We start from the raw sequence: 21,666 nt of genomic DNA on the forward strand, positions 1-21,666 counted from the left end.
ACTCTCCCTAGCATCAACATCTTCTCCAGGGTGTCCTGTCTTCTCATGATGTGGCCAAAGTATTTCAGTTTTGCCTTTAATATCATTCCCTCAAGTGAGCAGTCTGGCTTTATTTCCTGGAGGATGGACTGGTTTGATCTTCTTGCAGTCCAAGGTACTCTCAGAATTTTCCTCCAACACCACAGTTCATAAGCATCAATCTTCCTTCTCTCAGCCTTCCTTACGGTCCAGCTCTCGCAGCCATATGTTACTACGGGGAACACCATTGCTTTAACTATGCGGACCTTTGTTGTCAGTGTGATGTCTCTGCTCTTAACTATTTTATCGAGATTTGTCATTGCTCTTCTCCCAAGGATTAAGCGACTTCTGATTTCCTGACTGCAGTCAGCATCTGCAGTAATCTTCGCACCTAGAAATACAAAGTCTTTCACTGCCTCTACGTTTTCTCCCTCTATTTGCCAGTTATCAATCAAGCTGGTTGCCATAATCTTGGTTTTTTTGAGGTTTCGCTGCAAGCCAGCTTTTGCACTTTCTTCTTTCACCTTCATCATAAGGCTCCTCAGTTCCTCTTCGCTTTCAGCCATCAAAGTGGTATCATCTGCATATCTGAGATTGTTAATGTTTCTTCCAGCGATTTTAACTCCAGCCTTGGATTCCTCAAGCCCAGCATGTCGCATGATGTGTTCTGCGTACAAGTTGAATAGGTAGGGTGAGAGTATACAGCCCTGCCGTACTCCTTTCCCAATCTTAAACCAGTCCGTTGTTCCGTGGTCTGTTCTTACTGTTGCTACTTGGTCGTTATACAGATTCTTCAGGAGGCATACAAGATGACTTGGTATCCCCATACCACTAAGAACTTGCCACAAGTTGTTATGGTCCACACAGTCAAAGGCTTTAGAATAGTCAATCAAACAGAAATAGATGTTTTTCTGAAACTCCCTGGCTTTTTCCATTATCCAGTGGATATTGGCAATTTGGTCTCTAGTTCCTCTGCCTTTTCTAAACCCAGCTTGTACATCTGGCAATTCTCGCTCCATGAACTGCTGCAGTCTACCTTTCAGGATCTTGAGCATTACCTTACTGGCATGTGAAATGAGTGCCACTGTTCGATAGTTTGAACATTCTTTAGTGTTTCCCTTTTTTGGTATGGGGATATAAGTTGATTTTTTTCCAATCTGATGGCCATTCTTGTGTTTTCCAAATTTGCTGGCATATAGCATGCATTACCTTGACAGCATCATCTTGCAAGATTTGGAACAGTTCAGCTGGGATGCTGTCGTCTCCTGCTGCCTTGTTATTAGCAATGCTTCTTAAGGCCCACTCAACCTCACTCTTCAGGATGTCTGGCTCTAGCTCACTGACCACACCGTCAAAGCTATCCCTGATATTGTTATCCTTCCTATACAGGTCTTCCATATATTCTTGCCACCTTTTCTTGATCTCTTCTTCTTCTGTTAGGTTCTTGTCATCTTTGTTTTTGATCATACCCATTTTTGCCTGGAATTTACCTGCAATGTTTCTAATTTTCTGGAAGAGGTCTCTTGTCCTTCCTATTCTATTGTCTTCTTCCACTTCCGCGCATTGCTGGTTTAAAAATAATTCCTTATCTCTTCTGGCTAACCTCTGGAATTTTGCATTTAATTGGGCATATCTCCCCCTATCACTGTTGCCTTTTGCTTTCCTTCTTTCTTGGGCTACTTCTAGTGTCTCAGCAGACAGCCATTTTGCCTTCTTGGTTTTCTCTTTCTTTGGGATGTATTTTGTTGCCGCCTCCTGAACAATGTGGTGAACTTCTGTCCAGAGTTCTTCCGGGACCCTATCAACTAAATCCAGTCCCTTAAATCTATTCTTTACCTCCACTGCATATTCCTTAGGAATATTAGTGAGCTCATATCTAGCTGATCTGTGGGTCTTCCCTAATCTCTTGAGTCTGATCCTAAATTGTGCAAGAAGAAGTTCGTGATCTGAACTACAGTCAGCTCCAGGTCTTGTTTTTACCGACTGTACAGATGTCCGCCACCTTTGGCTGCAAAGGATGTAGTCAATCTGATTTCGGTGTTGTCCATCTGGGGAAGTCCATGTATAAAGCCGTCTCTTAGGTTGTTGGAAGAGAGTGTTTGTTATGCAGAGTGAGTTGTCTTGGCAAAATTCTATCAGCCTATGTCCTGCTTCATTTTGTTCACCCAGGCCATACTTACCTGTAATTCCAGGTGTCATTTGACTGCCCACCTTAGCATTCCAGTCTCCTGTGATGAAAATAACATCTCTTTTAGGCGTGTTGTCCAGTAGGTGCTGCAGATCCTCACAGAACTGCTCTACTTCAGCTTCTTCAGCATCTGTGGTTGGGGCGTATATTTGGATCACTGTGATGTTAGATGGCTTGCCCTGAATTCGAATTGAGATCATTCTATCGTTTTTTGGATTGTATCCAAGCACTGCTTTAGCCACTTTACTATTAATTATGAAGGCTACTCCATTTCTTCTGTGGTCCTCTTGTCCACAGTAGTAGATCTGGTGGTCATCTGATGTGAAGTGGCCCATTCCAGTCCATTTCAGTTCACTGACGCCCAGAATGTCTATCTTTAATCTTGACATCTCACCAATAACCACATCCAATTTGCCCTGGCTCATAGATCTTACATTCCAGGTTCCAATGGTGTGTTGATCCTTAGAACATCGGATTCGCCGTTCACCACCAGCACCGTCGGCCGCTAGCCGTCCTTTCGGCTTTGAGCTAGCTGCGTCATCACGTCTGGGGCTAGTTGAACTCATCCTCTGTTCCTCCCCAGTAGCATTTTGACCATCGTCCGACCTGGGGGTCTCATCTTCCGATGGTATACCGACATATCTCTGGTTGTACTGATCTATTTAGTTTTCACGGCAAGAATACTGGGGTGGGTTGCCATTACCTTCCCCAGGGATCGCGTTTAGTCTGACCTCTCTGTCATGACCTTCCCGTCTTGGGTGGCCCTTCACGGTTTAGCTCATGGCATCATTGAGGTGCTCAAACTCCAGCACCACGAGAAGGTAACGATCCTTTGCTGAAGATCCTTATCTCTATGCACATTATAACTGAAAGAAAGAAAAAGAAAGAAAGAAAGAAAGAAAGAAAGAAAGAAAGAAAGAAAGAAAGAAAGAAAGAGAAGCTCATTATAAAATAAGCCACTTCAAGTCCCGTAAGAAAGAAACTACTGCAGTGCATCACAGGGACAGTAGCCATACCTCAAGAGGCAGGTGTAGCCATGAATTTCTTCTTAGACGGTTGCAAATGATCAAGAAGGAGATTTTAACAGTGCCTTTCTCTTTCCTTTTTTTTAAAAAACAAAACAAAACCACTATTTCAAGTTTCTTCTGAATCTGCTATAATGAGGCTTTCTAAGCATCACACAAGATACATATATTCTGTTCTGTTGGTTTTTTTAAAGTTTAAGAAACAAATCAAGATAAAAATGAAAACATGAAGAACAAAACAAGACAAGAAGAAAAACAAAGCAAATGTAAAGAAAGCAAATAAAAAAAATGTTTTCTCCTTCAACTCACACTCTGCCACTGTTAACGTTCAGTTTTAATTTCCAGCTGTTCCCTACCCATTCAATTAGGCTGCAACCCTAAACATGCTTGTTTGGAATGAAGCCTCACTAGAGTTTGTTATATATTTCTTAGATTCTTTTAAAGTAACATATTAGGAGTTCAACGCAATTTGGATCTATTAGGGAAAACAATCAACAACTCTGTTACTTTACAATGAGACAGCTTTCATGATAGTACAGATTGAATTAATATACATTGCTGGTACTCTTCAAGCCACCTTCTCAAACCTATCAGTTCCATGCATGCAACAATCAGAGGAATCTTAAAAATCAAAGCTGATAGAAAAAACAAATAGCTTACTAAAATTAACAATTACTCCAACCAAGATACATTTTCGTAGTAAAAGATTTAAGTAATTCCAAAATAGCTTTCCCTAGGTTATCAACAGCTACTGGTCTTTATGTCTATTTACTATCCCCAGAATTACAGGCAACAAAAGGTAAAGCCTAATTTAAAGGACTAATGTGGGGAGGCATGTGCAGTAGAGCCAGAAGTCTGGTCACTGGCAAATGGGATTTTACAAAGTCCATTATTACCTGAAATTCAGATTGTATACCACATATTAAGTCCAATGACTCTAGATATGTAAATTGGGCATTTACTATATTTTAAGTACTATTTGCTATGGCACACCATGGAAAATGGTTGCTTCTTCTCATGTTTCCTGAAAACATCTCACTGGTTTTGTGTGACATAGAATGCTGGACTAAATTAGCTCTCATCCTGATCTGGCATCTCTTCTGTTCAAGATCTAGGATGGACAATGTTTCAGAGGCCACAGGGGCCACAACTCAGCTGCCTCACTTTCTGGAGACCTGTAATGGCCATCTGGCAATGCTGTGATGTACAGCATAGCCATTTTTAAAAAAAAACCTATTTTGTGGCTTTTCAGATGGGATGGGGGGATGCAAGAAGATTGTCTCCCAGAAGCAAACCAATTCTGTTACCACCCTTAAAGCCTGAATGGTCCAAAACTGTGTCACCACAATTTGTCAACTAAATGGTTGGATTTTGATGGCGTGATCTTGGGCGATGGATGCAGTCCACTGCCTCCCCCCTCCCCCGTTCTAGGCCGTTCAAGAGTGTAGATATGTCATTTTTAACAAGAATGTATTCCTCTGATAATGAACAGGTTGGGGCATTCATGATGCAGTTGACATTTCTTATAAATGGAAGCATACTTAGCAAAAACAATATTTCTTCATTGGATCATATGAATCTTTGTTATTTTGTTCCATGGTGTCTCACCAATCTCACGGGCCAGCCCTGCAATTTCCTCTATGTGACCAAAGTAAAGAATTGCCTTGTTCATGCAGTGAGCTGTTGTACACAAATGACACCCTACAAAGTGAGAAATGCTGCAGTGAATTATCTAAAGGGAGAGCCAGAAGTGAATCCCCCAGATCTCTCACACACGTCTCATTTCATCCTAGCAGAAGCTGAAATACCAGCAAAGTACTGCATAATGTTTTGTTTTAGAAAGCAATTTTTTTCCTAGTAGATAATATGCCCTAAGATTTGACCATTCAAATCATGCACATACCTAATTATTTTATAGTGGATATCCCTGAATAAATGAATTGCTAAGAGACATGTGCGGGACGTGGTGGCGCTGCGAGTTAAACCGCTGAGCTGCCGATCGGAAGGTCGGTGGTTCGAAACCGCGCGGCGGGGTGAGCTCCCGTTGCTAGTCCCAGCTCCTGCTCACCTAGCAGTTCGAAAACATGCAAATGTGAGTAGAACAATAGGTACCGCTCCGGCGGGAAGGTAACGGCGTTCCGTGTCGTCATGCTGGCCACATGACCTGGAGGTGTCTACGGACAACGCCGGCTCTAAGGCTTTGAAACGGAGATGAGCACCACCCCCTAGAGTCGGACACGGCTGGACTTTACGTCAAGGGAAACCTTTACCTTTTTACTAAGAGACATGTGCTGATCAGGCAAAAAAAGCAGACATTTGCAGAAGACATTCTGGGAAAGAAGACAGCAAAAGTCTCATTCAGTTTTCTCCTACTTACCAGAGATAATAACAATGCTTAAAAAATAGATTTACTTCCAGACAGCCAGTACCATATCAATGAAATCCTGCTCTGTTTTATAGATCCAGTTTGTACATATCTCCTAGTTTTCACCAAGGTGGGAAAGTCATCTTGGTACTACAGTATAGCAGTTCAGCATACTAATAGGAGATCACATGATTAAATATGACTCTATAGAAAAAGATTTCTTCCACATACAAAGCAAGCATGCTAGGGTTAGATAAGGAGAGATAAGGAGAGAGAGATAAGGATAATTTTCTATGTGGAAGGAAGAGTGTTTAGTCATGTTACTTCCCATTTAATAGTCCATAATTCTATGCATACATAACAACTAGTACTATTACCACAGTAAAAACCAGAGAAGAGAAAAGGTCCAAAAGAATGGTACTTAACAGGAGACTTATTTTCTAACAACTTGCTTTAAACTTCACAGGACGTATCTTTCTATCAACTTCTACAACTAGATGGTAGAGCTTTTTTGCTTTCCAGAACCAGGAATCCATGAATTCAAAGCCATCCAATGCAGTTCCCACAGTAATTGGAAAATAATTTCCAGTATATTTAAAACAGAGAGCCTACCTTATTATGCTCATAATTGTATGGGATTCTGAGCGTATCCATAGCTCTGATCATAGACTGCATTGCTGTAAATATATTCTGATACACAAGCTTTGTGAACCCTCTTTTGTCTTCATCAGAGTATCCTGACCCATGAATGATTCTCATTTGTTTGATAAATGTGCTTTTGCCACTTTCTCCTGTACCTGCAAAACATTTGAAAAGAGATGCATTATTAGATTACAATAGTCGTAGAAAAAGGAGCAATTCCAGAGGTTTGCTTGTCTATTTTAAGAATTAAGCTAATAAAAGAATAAACCCTAAGAATTAACTTATTCTATTACACAATGATACTAGGTTAATGAATTAAATGAAACCTAAAATCTTTGTCACTACAGAGTTACTTAATCTCTGCCTCGTTGTTACCGCATGAAGAAGCAGAAAGTAACACCTAGCAATTAAACATTTTATATACAGTGTAAATCTCATTTTCCAAGTGAGAATATTCTCTCTCACTAATAATCAAGCAATTAGCTACCTCATTCACAGTACCACTACAGCCTTATGTGATAATGAAATCCAGAAATACAGAGAAATATCCATATCATCACAAAATAGCTTCAGATACCTCCAATCAATTTGAAAAATATTTTGCTCAAAATCCACCAACAATGTTCACACTTCTCAAAATTAGTTTTAATCTTTTTGCTAATTTGCATTTGGAAGCATTTATGTACCCTTGCCCTTTTCCCACAAGGAACCCAACTAAACTTTGTCTTTTTCTAAAAGAACACATTTTTACAAACATACAAAATGTAGAAGACACTATGCACCTGACGTAACAGCAGAGATACAATTTTCTATTTTTGTATCACAATGAACAAGCTCATTTCATTAAAGAAATGAAATTCATATTCCTCTCATCTCATTCTTGATGTTTAAAATAGATGCCCTAAAGGAAAACAATTATTTACACACACACACAGAAACAGTACAACAACATACATTTCCATATAAATAGCAGCTGGAAATCAATGGTGATTTGGTGTGAGTAAAGAAGCCTTAACCTGGCGCCTAAGCTTCAGCCAACTTGACCCATTCAAAGGGCCACTGCTTTGAAGCACCTTCCTCCCAGGAGCAATCTACCTTACCAGGTGGACACAGAAGGGCTTTTGATGCAGATCTGGAGTGATGGGCAGTTTCCTGTGAATGTTGTGTTTGTTCATTTAAATCTTCTCAACTTGGCATTTAAGTTCTTTATGTCTCAGCTATTCCTAAATAGATATATGCATACAGACTGCCAACCACTCAACTTTTTTTTTTATTTGCAGGATGAAAATTAGAAAAATGAGAACATCCAAATTTTGATTAGGGACATCCAAGTTGCAATTAGGCAAATAGCAGGAAAAAAAATTCCTGTGTTCACCATCCAGTGTGAATCCAGAAATTTATTTTATTTTATTTTATTTATTATTCACATTTTTATCACTGCCCATCTCCCCCAAAAAGGGGGACTCTGGGCAGTTTACAATAAAATCCACCTTAAAACCACAACATCATAAAATCACCAAGTCAACACCTACAATACTAAAATAATAAATAAATATAAATATGGAATCCAAGTGCGAAATTTCCATTCGGTAGGGAGAGCTCTACACCACCAGCCACCCGCAGGAAGAGCTGTTGCCCTTCCCATCCCAGGCGAGGCGGCAGAACCAGGTCTTCAAACCCTTCCGGAAGGTTAGGAGTGAAGGGGCCTGCCTCACCTCGGGGGGTTATTTATCCCTGCATGATGAAATGAGTGACTCTATCAATTCTGCAGTCTCTGTACCCTCAACATTATGATAGTCCTGGGAATTCAGAGGCTGTTATTGGCAAAGAGTAGGTTTGAAAAAAGATGAACAAAGTGTAATTTCCACGGTTCCCTAGATTGTATCCTAACTGTACCACTCATAATGGCATTGTGATCAATTAGTTACACTTGTACAGCAAACAGTGGCAAATCCATCTAAGGGAAAAGTAAGCAATACACTCAGTGTGAACTAAGATATACACAAAATTGTTTTAAGTTCTCAGAATTACTATAATAACACAAGAAGCAATGTGTGCTGTTTTCTTTTAGCAGCAGGCATTCTTAAACAGAGTTTGGTATAGCATATCTTTTAAGTGAGGTCAGTCTTTTCTGACCAGTGCCTCTGTTTATGAACATACAGAGTGTATGATCAGATAGGAAAGGCAAAATATTTGTAAATATTTTAAAGAACTTGAAAAATATATTACACGTTTTATTTGATATGATAATATCTCCTTGGCCCTTACAAAATGATACAGAGGATCAGAACTACATTTCCAGTGTTTTGATTACAAATACTCAGGTTTTTGCACATCTTAATATACCTGTCTATCAACCAAATGCTTTCAGAAAATTGAATCTTGTACTAATTACAAATACACTGCAAAAGCTTCAACAGACAAATCTAACACAATATTGTCAGTTCAACATTTTAGCAGAGTTCCATTTTTTTCTGAACAAGCTATATATTCTGTCAAACTCAATATATCAATGTGGACTCTGGTGCATTAGAAAATCAGAAGCAAGAGAAGAAAAATGGTGCAGACTATCAATCTTTAAGACAGCCAGTTTGGGGTAAATGGTTAAGGCACTGGGCTACAGACTGGGAGACCCTGAATTCTAGTCCTGCCTTGGGCACAAAGCCAGCTGGGTGACCTTGGGCCAGTCACTCTCTCTCAGCCCTAGGAAAAAGGCAATGGCAAACCACTTCCGAAAAACCTTGCCAAAAAAACTGCAGGGACTTGTCCAGGCAATCTCTGAGAATTGGATACTATTGAACAGATTAAAATAAAACACATCAATCTTCTGACAGCCTTTTCAGCTCAAGCATTCTTTGTCTGCCAACCTGACACCTAGTGCTGAGAAACTTCCATTCTAGTCCTTGCAAGTTCTACATACCTGGCCATTGATACTACAGAACATGATACTTAATGTTACTTTTCAAGCCCTCATAAATTATCTAACAAGGAATCATTACCCATCTTTTTTGCAGTTCAGCCAAGCTGAGCCATTTATATCACAGGTAGACAACGCTAGTCATTTCTAGATTGCAACCAGCCTTATTCCTTACAGTGAAACATGCTTGGATGGAATGAAGAAAGCTGGAACTCAGGTTGTATTTGAATTCAAACGCACTGCTGATTTACAAAGGGATTTTTTGTTTGTTGTTTATTCGTTTAGTTGCTTCCGACTCTTCGTGACTTCATGGACCAGCCCATGCCAGAACTTCCTGTTGGTCGTCAACACCCCCAGCTCCCCCAGGGACGAATCTGTCACCTCTAGAATATCATCCATCCACCTTGCCCTTAGTCGGCCCCTCTTCCTTTTGCCCTCCACTCTCCCTAGCATCAGCATCTTCTCCAGGGTGTCCTGTCTTCTCATGATGTGGCCAAAGTATTTCAGTTTTGCCTTTAATATCATTCCCTCAAGTGAGCAGTCTGGCTTTATTTCCTGGAGGATGGACTGGTTTGATCTTCTGGCAGTCCAAGGCACTCTCAGAATTTTCCTCCAACACCACAGTTCAAAAGCATCGATCTTCCTTCTCTCAGCCTTCCTTACGGTCCAGCTCTCGCAGCCATATGTTACTACGGGGAACACCATTGCTTTAACTATGCGGACCTTTGTTGTCAGTGTGATGTCTCTGCTTTTAACTATTTTATCGAGATTTGTCATTGCTCTTCTCCCAAGGATTAAGCGTCTTCTAATTTCCTGACTGCAGTCAGCATCTGCAGTAATCTTCGCACCTAGAAATACAAAGTCTTTCACTGCCTCTACGTTTTCTCCCTCTATTTGCCAGTTATCAATCAAGCTGGTTGCCATAATCTTGGTTTTTTTGAGGTTTATCTGCAAGCCAGCTTTTGCACTTTCTTCTTTCTCCTTCATCATAAGGCTCCTCAGTTCCTCTTCGCTTTCAGCCATCAAAGTGGTATCATCTGCATATCTGAGATCGTTAATGTTTCTTCCAGCGATTTTAACTCCAGCCTTGGATTCCTCAAGCCCAGCATGTCGCATGATGTGTTCTGCGTACAAGTTGAATAGGTAGGGTGAGAGTATACAGCCCTGCCGTACTCCTTTCCCAATCTTAAACCAGTCCGTTGTTCCGTGGTCTGTTCTTACTGTTGCTACTTGGTCGTTATACAGATTCTTCAGGAGGCATACAAGATGACTTGGTATCCCCATACCACTAAGAACTTGCCACAATTTGTTATGGTCCACACAGTCAAAGGCTTTAGAATAATCAATCAAACAGAAATAGATGTTTTTCTGAAACTCCCTGGCTTTTTCCATTATCCAGCGGATATTGGCAATTTGGTCCCTAGTTCCTCTGCCTTTTCTAAACCCAGCTTGTACATCTGGCAATTCTCGCTCCATGAGTTGCTGCAGTCTACCTTGCAGGATCTTGAGCATTACCTTACTGGCATGTGAAATGAGTGCCACTGTTCGATAGTTTGAACATTCTTTAGTGTTTCCCTTTTTTGGTATGGGGATATAAGTTGATTTTTCCCAGTCTGATGGCCATTCTTGTGTTTTCCAAATCTGCTGGCATGCATTACCTTGACAGCATCATCTTGCAAGATTTTGAACAGTTCAGCTGGGATACCATCGTCTCCTGCTGCCTTGTTATTAGCAATGCTTCTTAAGGCCCATTCAACCTCACTCTTCAGGATGTCTGGCTCTAGCTCACTGACCACACCGTCAAAGCTATCCCTGATATTGTTATCCTTCCTATACAGGTCTTCCATATATTCTTGGCACCTTTTCTTGATCTCTTCTTCTGTTAGGTCCTTGCCATCTTTGTTTTTGATCATACCCATTTTTGCCTGGAATTTACCTCCAAGGTTTCTAATTTTCTGGAAGAGGTCTCTTGTCCTTCCTATTCTATTGTCTTCTTCCACTTCCGCGCATTGCTTGTTTAAAAATAATTCCTTATCTCTTCTGGCTAACCTCTGGAATTTTGCATTTAATTGGGCATATCTCCCCCTATCACTGTTGCCTTTTGCTTTCCTTCTTTCTTGGGCTACTTCTAGTGTCTCAGCAGACAGCCATTTTGCCTTCTTGGTTTTCTCTTTCTTTGGGATGTATTTTGTTGCCTCCTCCTGAACAATGTGGTGAACTTCTGTCCATAGTTCTTCCGGGACCCTATCTACTAAGTCCAGTCCCTTAAATCTATTCTTCACCTCCACTGCATATTCCTTAGGAATATTAGTGAGTTGATATCTAGCTGATCTGTGGGTCTTCCCTAATCTCTTGAGTCTGATCCTAAATTGTGCAAGAAGAAGTTTGTGATCTGAACTACAGTCAGCTCCAGATCTTGTTTTTACTGACTGTATAGACGTCCGCCACCTTTGGCTGCAAAGGATGTAGTCAATCTGGTTTCGGTGTTGTCCATCTGGGGAAGTCCATGTATAAAGCCGTCTCTTAGGTTGTTGGAAGAGAGTGTTTGTTATGCAGAGTGAGTTGTCTTGGCAAAATTCTATCAGCCTATGTCCTGCTTTGTTTTGTTCTCCCAGGCCATGCTTACCTGTAATTCCAGGTGTCATTTGACTGCCCACCTTAGCATTCCAGTCTCCCGTGATGAAAATAACATCTCTTTTAGGCGTGTTGTCCAGTAGGTGCTGCAGAATCCTCACAGAACTGCTCTACTTCAGCTTCTTCAGCATCTGTGGTTGGGGCGTATATTTGGATCACTGTGATATTAGATGGCTTGCCCTGAATTCGAATTGCGATCATTCTGTCCTTTTTTGGATTGTATCCAAGCACTGCTTTAGCCACTTTACTATTAATTATGAAGGCTACTCCATTTCTTCTGTGGTCCTCTTGTCCACAGTAGTAGATCTGGTGGTCATCTGATGTGAAGTGGCCCATTCCAGTCCATTTCAGTTCACTGACGCCCAGAATGTCTATCTTTAATCTTGACATCTCACCAATAACCACATCCAATTTGCCCTGGCTCATAGATCTTACATTCCAGGTTCCAATGGTGTGTTGATCCTTAGAACATCGGATTCGCCGTTCACCACCAGCACCGTCGGCCGCTAGCTGTCCTTTCGGCTTTGAGCTAGCTGCGTCATCACGTCTGGGGCTAGTTGAACTCATCCTCTGTTCCTCCCCAGTAGCATTTTGACCATCTTCCGACCTGGGGGTCTCATCTTCCGATGGTATACCAACATATCTCTGGTTGTACTGATCCATTTAGTTTTCACGGCAAGAATACTGGGGTGGGTTGCCATTACCTTCCCCAGGGATCATGTTTAGTCTGACCTCTCTGTCATGACCTTCCTGTCTTGAGTGGCCCTTCACGGTTTAGCTCATGGGATCATTGAGGTGCTCAAGCTCAAGCACCACGACAAGGTAACGATCCTTTGCTGAAGTTACAAAGGAATACAGTATAAAAGACAGGAACTTTGTTTGTTGTGTCTAAGAAAGCCACTCCAATAAATGAACTTAAAAGAATACTTCTCAATTTGCCCATTACTCCAAAATGCAGAGATCCATTAGTCAACTAGGCTGCAAAGCTTTTCAGAGTTGGTAGAGTAGCTCACTCAACTTAATGGAATTTATTTTTATGTTGACAAACATAAGATTGCACTGTAAGTCCCTCAATGTATTTGTTAAACCTGAAGAGAAAATTTGGTAACTCCAATCTTGATATTCATAGTTTATTATAAACACTAATGAATAGCGCCATGCTAGCACAATATACAGCCACTTGTTTCAATTCTAGAAGGAAAAACTGGTACAAACATTTCCCATCTACTGTTTTCTTTGTTCCGTATTTCAAAAGTCATTTAAATCTTCAATAAATTTGGGATTCTGTTGATTTTTTTAATATTAAGGCAGCAATTCTTGTTGTTGCTTATTCGTTCAGTCGCTTCCAACTCTTTGAGACTTCCTGGACCAGCCCATGCCAGAGCTTCCTGTCGGTCGTCGTCACCCCCAGCTCCCCCAGGGACGAGTCCGTCACCTCTAGAATATCATCTATCCATCTTGCCCTTGGTCGGCCCCTCTTCCTTTTGCCCTCCACTCTCCCCAGCATCAGCATCTTCTCCAAGGTGTCCTGTCTTCTCATTATGTGACCAAAGTATTTCAGTTTTGCTTTTAGTATCATTCCCTCAAGTGAGCAGTCTGGCTTTATTTCCTGGAGGATGGATTCTATACCAACAGAAATCATTATGCTAACTATATGCTACAGAAATCCTGTAAAATGGTAACTTTGATACTGTATATACTTTGGAATTCCAGCATATTTTAATAATTGACTCCATATAACCTGCCTTGATTCTTTTTGTTTTGAGAGAGGACAAAGGCAAATTCTGTCAGGTTTTCTTTGATAGTGTCTCTGGTCTAAAGTTCATCAACAATGAATTGCAGCAAACCTTGTACCATCTATCTAAAGATGAAGTGTCAGTAAGATAAAGGACTTGCTGATTAACTTACTTCTTATAATAATATAAGTGGCATATTACATATACAACAGTAGAAAAACTCTGTTGCACCTTTCTGCTTTCTATATGCCAGATAAAACTTGTAGAGTTCACAATATTGAGTTTTGCTTTGGACTGGTTATACAATGAAACCAGCTTAGTCAAATGACCACTTCATTTCACCGATTTCAGTGGGTCTACTCAGACTAATCAAAATTCACAGAGTTGAACAAAAAAGAGCTCAGAGGTTATCTTGTTGAATCCCAGCTCAGCCCAGCATTTCAGGTAAATGGCTATCCAGCCTCTCTCTGAAGGCCACTGATTGACTCACCTTACCAATAGGAAAGTCTTCCTAATGTCTAACCTGACTCTACTTCCTGGTAGTTTCAGTCCATTGCTATTGATCCTGCCCTCTGGCATAACAAAAACAAATTCATTCCTCTCTCTTTGTGACAACCCTTTAGATAGCTGAAGACTGCTATAATCTCTCTCCCTCTGTTCTCTTTTCTGCAGGCTAAACTTAATTTCTTTAACTGTTCCTCATAGGACTTCGTTTCCAGTCCCCTCACCAAGTCAGTCCAATTTGTTGATGTCCAATTTAGACTGCAGTGCCTGGAGCTGGACACAGTATTCCAAGTGGGTTCTGACGAAGGCAGTGTAAATGGAACAATTACTTCCTGACTCTATGCTCCTGTCAGTGCATCCCAAAATAGCACTGACCTTTTTAACAGCCACATGATACTGTTGGCCCATATTCAACTTCTGTTCTACTAGAACACCTAGATGCTTTTCACATGCACTCCTCCCAAGCCAGGTCTCCTCCATCCTATATTCAGATTTTACCCTGTTAAGTATCATTCTGTTTGGGCCCACTGATGTTTATCTAGAACATTTTGAATCTTCCCTTTTCTTCTAAAACATCACACACTCCTCACATTTTGGGTCATCTGCAGATGTGATAAACATCCCTCAACCCTTCATTAAAATCTTCCATAAAAATGTTCAAGAGCACAGGGCTCAGGACAGAGCCTGTGGCCCTTGACTCAATACTCCAATCCAAGCTGAGGTACAGCCACTAACAAGTACCCTTTGGGTTTGATTATCAGCCAATTATAAATTCATGTAAGAGTTGTATCACCTAGCCCATATTTTACCATTTGGTTCATGAGAACATCATGAGATTTTGTCAAATGCTTTGCTGAGGTCAAGGTACACTATATTCATGGCATTTCCCTGATCTAGTAATTCTACTGAAAGGGGGAAAAAAAGATAAGATTAATTTGCCATGACTTGTTTGTCAGACTTATGCTTACTCTTATTAACTGTTGCATTCCTATCTAAGTGTTTGTGAACTTGCTGCTTAACAATCTGCTGAAGGACCTTGTCCAGGACAGGTATCAAACTGATAGGTCTGTAATTTCCTGCATTCTCCCCTTTCCCTTTTTTGAAGACAGAGGCAACATTTGCATTCCTCCATTCTTCTGGAACCTCACCAGTCCTCCAGTAGTTGTCAAAGATTATAGTCAACAATATTACAGTCACCTCCACTACTATGGATTGCATTCAGTTTATATTTCAAAAGCCAAATTATGTAATCGTTTAGATTATAATTAACATAGCAAGTAGTACTCATTACACATCTTTTAAAAGAACAAGTTAAAATGGGTAGACTGAAGAGAATGCGGAGATAACCTAGATGTAGGTATCCAGATATGCATTAAGAGAGGAGGAGATAAGAAAACTTAGTCCTGGAAAGGGAAAATGTGAGAAACAAACTCAAGATAGTGTCACCTCGTTTATGTTAGGATGTGAGGGTGATCTGGCTGTGACATCTGTCACCCCACTGATTCCATTAGTATTAGAAGAGACAAAGGAGAACTCTGGCAGGCTTTCATAATTCTGTTGTTATGCTCTACAACAATAAAGTATTATTCCTGTGATCCTTGTTCCTGTGACCTGTTTTACCTTGAGGGGCGGAAATAGGGCCAGTGTGAACCATAATCATGTCTTATCCCAAACTTTTGCATCTGGTCAAAGGCTAATATCAGCATTTTCTTTCCCACTGAAGACAGCATTTATTGGGGCGGGGGGAGAACCCTCTAAGGAAAAAGCTGTTCCACTATCCTCTTCCCCAAGAAGATTAAAATGTCAGAATTTAAAATGTGTATCCAATCATAGCATGCCTGCATTATTCATTCATTCATTCATACATACATACATACATACATACATTTTCTTTCTTTCTTTCTTTCATTCATTCATTCATTCCCAGAAAGGCAGCACACAACTCAAATGATGTCATGCATGAGATAGGGTGTATCTCTCCCTGGCCTTATGTGACATCCTTAGTGTACAGAAGGCGATATTATGGCAGGGCAGGGGAAGATGTTTCTCCAAAGGGAAGAAGTGTAAGATGGATTTAGCATAAAAGGAAGGATTTCGTAAAAAGTCTGTTTCCTGATTACATGTGGGAACTTGAACATATTATTGGTACTATTGTGCCAAGTACTCTAACAGATACTTAATATTCCAAGGGCAAAGATCCAACATCAAATTCCACTTCACTTAACAACAGGGTGCCAGAACCACAACTCTCACAGGCAAACTCCATTCTTAGAACTTCACTGTCTTCTTCCCTCCAGATAGTAGGGATTATTTTCCAACATTTACCAGCGAAGCATATTAAGTGACCATTGCTTCTTATATACAATGTTCTATAACATCAAGTTCACAATAATGCTTGTTTCATTTCCAGATCTTTCCCAATATTTAGCACCCAGTTGCTGCACAGAGAAGTGAGACGAACACTGATTTATTTTGCTGCAAAGCAGTTAAGCAAAACACTAGTCATCTGTAACAGCAAGAATATTGTTAAGCTGTAATACAAAATGGCTTATTAGATGCAGACATTGTGTCACAGTAACAGAAGTCCTATTTTACACACACACACACACAGACACATTACCCTATCTAAATTTCAACAACAGGCTCCATCCATATTTAATTGTAAACAAATAAAGCCTGGTTTCAGCATAACACAACTGTCTCCATCCTCCAAGAATTTCAGAAGGCTTAGATATTTGATTGCTTCCATCCTTTCCCCTTATGTGTATGTGTTTACATTAGCTAAATACCTTTACTATTTTTTATCACTATAGATATACCTGTGGTCCAAAATTCCCTCAGGGTGCGGATCTTCAAGATAGCTTACTTATTCCTCTCATCAATATGAAAACCAAATAGTGCTGGAGTTCTACAGCATTGCATTCATCAAATATATAACTAGTTAATCTAATTAAAAAGCCAACAAAACACAAATAAGTCCCTTTAAACTGTTGGCAGTGATCTTCTGAGTTATACTGACTGTGTCTTAAAACTGAATGGAGATTTTGGGCCTTTTTGAAGAGTTTAAGGCAGAGGAATGGAAGAATTTGCCAAACAGAGGCCTCCAGCTCCCGTTCTTACTCTTAAAACCTTAGCAAAACAAAAAACACAACCAGACTGGAAAGAAAAGTCCCCACCCCTTCCGGCGATGTAACTGTGTTGTTGGATGGCCTCCTGCAATCTAGAACAGGGTTCCTCAACCTTGGCAATTCTAAGCTGTACGGACTTCAGCTCCCAGAATTCCCCAGCCAGCACTGCTCTAGCCCTTCAATAATCCAAGGTAACATATGTACAGCACTATTTTGCCTAATCCTTTTGTGTGAAAGTAGTCTTTTGGTGCGTCTAACCACTGGCAATTTGCTGACAGTACTAGGCTGACGGAGATCAGTGTTTCCATTCACTTTTAATTTATTCTACTCAAAGATCAGCCAAACATAATACAATCCAGCACAAGATAAACATTCATTTATTTATTGAAAAGACTTACATGGCTGCTCATCTTATGTAACACAACTCTGGGCAGCTCACAATAATAAAAACAAATCAAAACGAAGAGTAAAAGCAAAACCTGGTGCCCCAGCCATCCTCCTCTGTGGCATCCAACAAAGCCATCCTTGGACTCTGACCTCAGCCTATCCCAACACTTGGGGGAAGAGCCAGTTCATTATGGATCCCAGGGTGAAGGGCGTTTCCCAGGGCAGGGCCTGCTACAGAAGATAGCAACATTTGAGGAAAGAGACCTGGAGTGTGCTACCCTATCAAACTTGGTGGAAATGAGCTGATACCCTCAGGGAGAGGCAGTCCTGCAAATTAAAGCATAAATAATACATCCCAATAGAAAATAAACATCATTAGTACAAATTAAAACCCTAACATCTTAGTGCATTGTTAGTAAGCACAGCAATGAGCTTTTGCAACCTGAAGTGTTATTTCATGGTTTATATCAACTAGTAGCAAAGAACTAGCAAACAGATCTGCCTGGGAAATGTACAAGTATCAGCATAAACATGCATCCCTATAAACTGTCAGGACACGGCCAACTGATTCCATCACTCCAGAACCACGCAGACAAAGCCGTTCAGACAAAGGAACACCTGTGTTTCAGCCCTGTAAAAGTGCTGAGGGCATTGCATCAAGTGGCAAAAAATTAAGTGTAAAGTGACTATTTGTCTAAATCAACCATTCCCCGGTTTGTTTTTGGTCTATTGCCTACTCTGATCACTAGTTGCAGAAACCCAGAATTTTTGTGTAGCTGTGATTACTGGACTGTAGCATAACCAGTCTGAAACTAGAATGAGGTGGGGTAGGTAGGGGTGGCATTTGCTGACCTGCTTCTGGGAGAGAAATGTCAGTAAGGGCACCTTGTCTGTTTGTCCATCTGTCCTGTTTGTTGTTTCTCAGACTATGAACTGGTCAGTTGGTGCATCTGCCTTTCTGCAATATCTCTGGGCATATGATTCTGAGTGTTTCTCTACATGTTTATGCTTCTTCCATAAGAGTGTATAATATATAAAATTATAAATGAGACCTTGATTGGTATTTTAGTTTTCTATTATTATTTTTTTCTTTTGACAAAACGCAAAAGAATGATTTCCACTAAAATATGCAATAAATGTATTTTTGTACTGCTAGTGTACATAATATAGGGAACTTCGGCAGGGGAATATATGTTTGTGTGCCTGTATTCATTAATGGGGGTAGAACAGTCAGCTTATGGCAGCCCACTAGCTCCTGAGTCCCTAGTGTGCTTGATCTGGTCCTGTGTTTTCCTACGACTTGTAAAGTTGCTTTATATTTTATATATTTATACTTATTGTATACATCTTGTATATTTACTGTATTATTTTAGCCTTAATAATGCCTTGCAGAAATTTATTTTGGCAGCTGTTAGGCTAACTGGAATTATGAGTCCCTTTATAACATCAACACTCTTTCACAGAAGTCAATACTGAGGGCAAATTAATGAAACAATATCTGAATATGAAAATACTGCAGTACTGTGTATATATAATCTAGTTCTAATGAATTGTTAATTTGTCATTTTAAAATCAGTTATATGTGCTCATCTGTCAGCACTCTTCTGGTTCAAAATGCTACGGAATCTTGATGCTTAGGTTAGTTTTACATATATGATGGTGTTATTTTAAAAAGAAATCATAAACCTCTTCCAAATTAGTTGACTAAGAGTAGAGATTAAACACCTAATTTCTGCAGCAACAGCAATTTTTTGTGTATGGTAATGTAAGCTATTCTTTGGAATACTTCTACTCTTTGGTTCCTCACAGAAAGTCCATCTACTGAGCAATGCACATGAGAACAAGAAGAATAAAATTGGATGAAGCCTAGAAATAACCTAAAACCAGCTTCATTTAAAATTGCCTTTTACAAGTTTATTTATTCCATTTGTATATCGCTAAATTTGCCAGGGAGTACCAGAGGTTTACAACAATAAATCATACATTTAAATTAGCTTTGTGTCCTCCAGATGTGTTTGACTGTAACCTAGATTCCCAGCTGTTCACCATAGTTACAGCATATTCTGTGAGCTGCAGTCCAATACATCTGGAAGGTTCTAGTTTGGGGAAGATGTAATCCCTTTTCCAACTTTTTTAAAAAAAAAGAATTGTTTTTCTTATGCACTGAAAAATTACATGAAAGAATCTAGCATACGCATATTAAAGTGTCACCTATGGAACTGAAACATCTGCACCACCACAGTACTAAGATTCTAACTCTAAGACTAAATGCTAGAAGTTTACAAAATTTGATTTTAGATCAATTTGAATTTCAAAGACAAGACAAATGAGGACTGGAAAGCTTTTCAAGAATATGGTATTGTTGCTGCTGTCAGTAGTTTCGCATATTTATTCATTTATTTGCTACATTTATTTCCCCATTTTACTCCACACAGCACTTTACAAAGACATTTCATTTTATCCCCACAACTACAATGCTGTGAGGTAGATTGGGCTGAGAGAGGTGGACTGGCCAGAGGCATCCATCATGTTTACATGGCTGAGAATGGACTTGAACCCAGGACACCCTGGTCCTAGTCCAACACCTGAACTGCTATGTGAATATATCACATAACAACAAAAATTCTAACAGATGACTGCATGAGTAATCACCAATAAAAGGAAATGAAGCTATGAAAAATCAACCATCAACCAGGCTTGTGCAGAAGAATTTTTTGCAAGATGGTCCCCTAGGCTACCCAGTATCATGCCATGTATTATACAGTAACTGTTGTTGGGAATAAAATCCTAAAGGAAAAATACTAGCTTTCAATTCTTTTTTAATTCCCAAGATCAGCAAGATGGACCTGATGGACCATGAAGTGTGATTCTGTACTATATTAAAAGTAATTAAAACGGCATATGACAGATTGTGTAACAAGATGAACATCACATCAGTGACACAGAACTAACATTCCAATGCATTTAAGGATAGGGAATTGTAGCTGTTCCCAATTCAGATGCTTCTGATTTCTTTTTCTTCCTCTGAACTAATCAATTCATGCATACCACTTCTTCACAAGTTGCCTCTCTTACTTTCTCTTACTTTCTCACTTTATGGTATACAGTAACCTATCACCTGACATATAACTAGCTGGAAAACTCTGCAATGTATATTAAATAATCTCCATCCTGCTCTTGGGGAATGAGGAGTGGAAGAAAAAAATTAACTGGGTCAAACACCGACAAAGCAGTTTGCCAGGCTACCCAGTTAACCACCCTAATCTGCCAGCAATGTACTTCTAATAAAGGGGATAGAAAATCAATTATTGAACTGAACAATTACCATGGCATTTTGCACAGCAGATTAAATCAGTTGCTGAAAATCTTAGGGGTTTCTATTAAAACCTGCAAGACAATATGGAAGTTTAAGAAGTATATTTTAATTAGAAAACATTTGCCAATGCTGTTTAATTCTATACTCAGATCATTAGTAAACTGTGAAGTTATGTATGTCTGAGATCAGCAGTGCACAGGTAAAAAAGGGTATTTGTTTTGGATCAGTCAAGAACATATTAAACAGGCCACGGAGAGAAACTTGCTATACGTTATTAAGACTTACAGGGTATATAGTGATAATTTGAGGGGTAATATTTATCATACAGCTGAGATTATATAAAGTGTGACTTTGACATTTTCAGTAAAACTAGTTTTTAAAATGCATACTCCCTCAGGATTATATCTGTAGTTTACTAAATAACATTTAAAATATAAAATACAGAAAAACAGAAAAACAGACATTGAAAAGTAGAAAAACACTGAAAGTTACATGAACAAGAGCAGTTACTTTTGCAAATATTAATCCAGCAAGCAATTCAGTTTGTTAAACAATATTAACTGTAAGAACTTATTACAATACATACATACATACATACATACATATATAATGTCATTCAACTATTTAGTATAAACTCAAGTCTCCCACATTTTAAGTCAAAAATTAAGAAAGCAGAAACCACAGTGCCAGCTAAACAATAATGTAGTCCCTCCTTCCTAGTTCAATGCCGATAATCAATTTAATATATCCCCCAATAAAATATTGCTTCTGGAATCTATGTGCAGCAGAAAGGGCATTTGTTAGGG

The 21,666-nt window shown here is 39.6% G+C and overlaps 1 protein-coding gene across 1 annotated transcript in view; it reads right to left on the reverse strand.

Annotated features, from left to right (window-relative positions):
* Nucleotides 1–21,666, reverse strand: part of LOC134491418 (guanine nucleotide-binding protein G(q) subunit alpha) — a 119,160-nt gene that overhangs the window by 68,129 nt on the left and 29,365 nt on the right. Inside the window, exon 2 of the mRNA XM_063295165.1 lies at nt 6,209–6,393. Within this exon, the coding sequence (XP_063151235.1) occupies nt 6,209–6,393 (185 nt within the window). The remainder of the gene's footprint in view (nt 1–6,208; nt 6,394–21,666) is intronic.

This window comes from Candoia aspera, chromosome 2, assembly GCF_035149785.1.
Source record: "Candoia aspera isolate rCanAsp1 chromosome 2, rCanAsp1.hap2, whole genome shotgun sequence".
Classification (NCBI taxonomy): Eukaryota; Metazoa; Chordata; class Lepidosauria; order Squamata; family Boidae; genus Candoia; species Candoia aspera.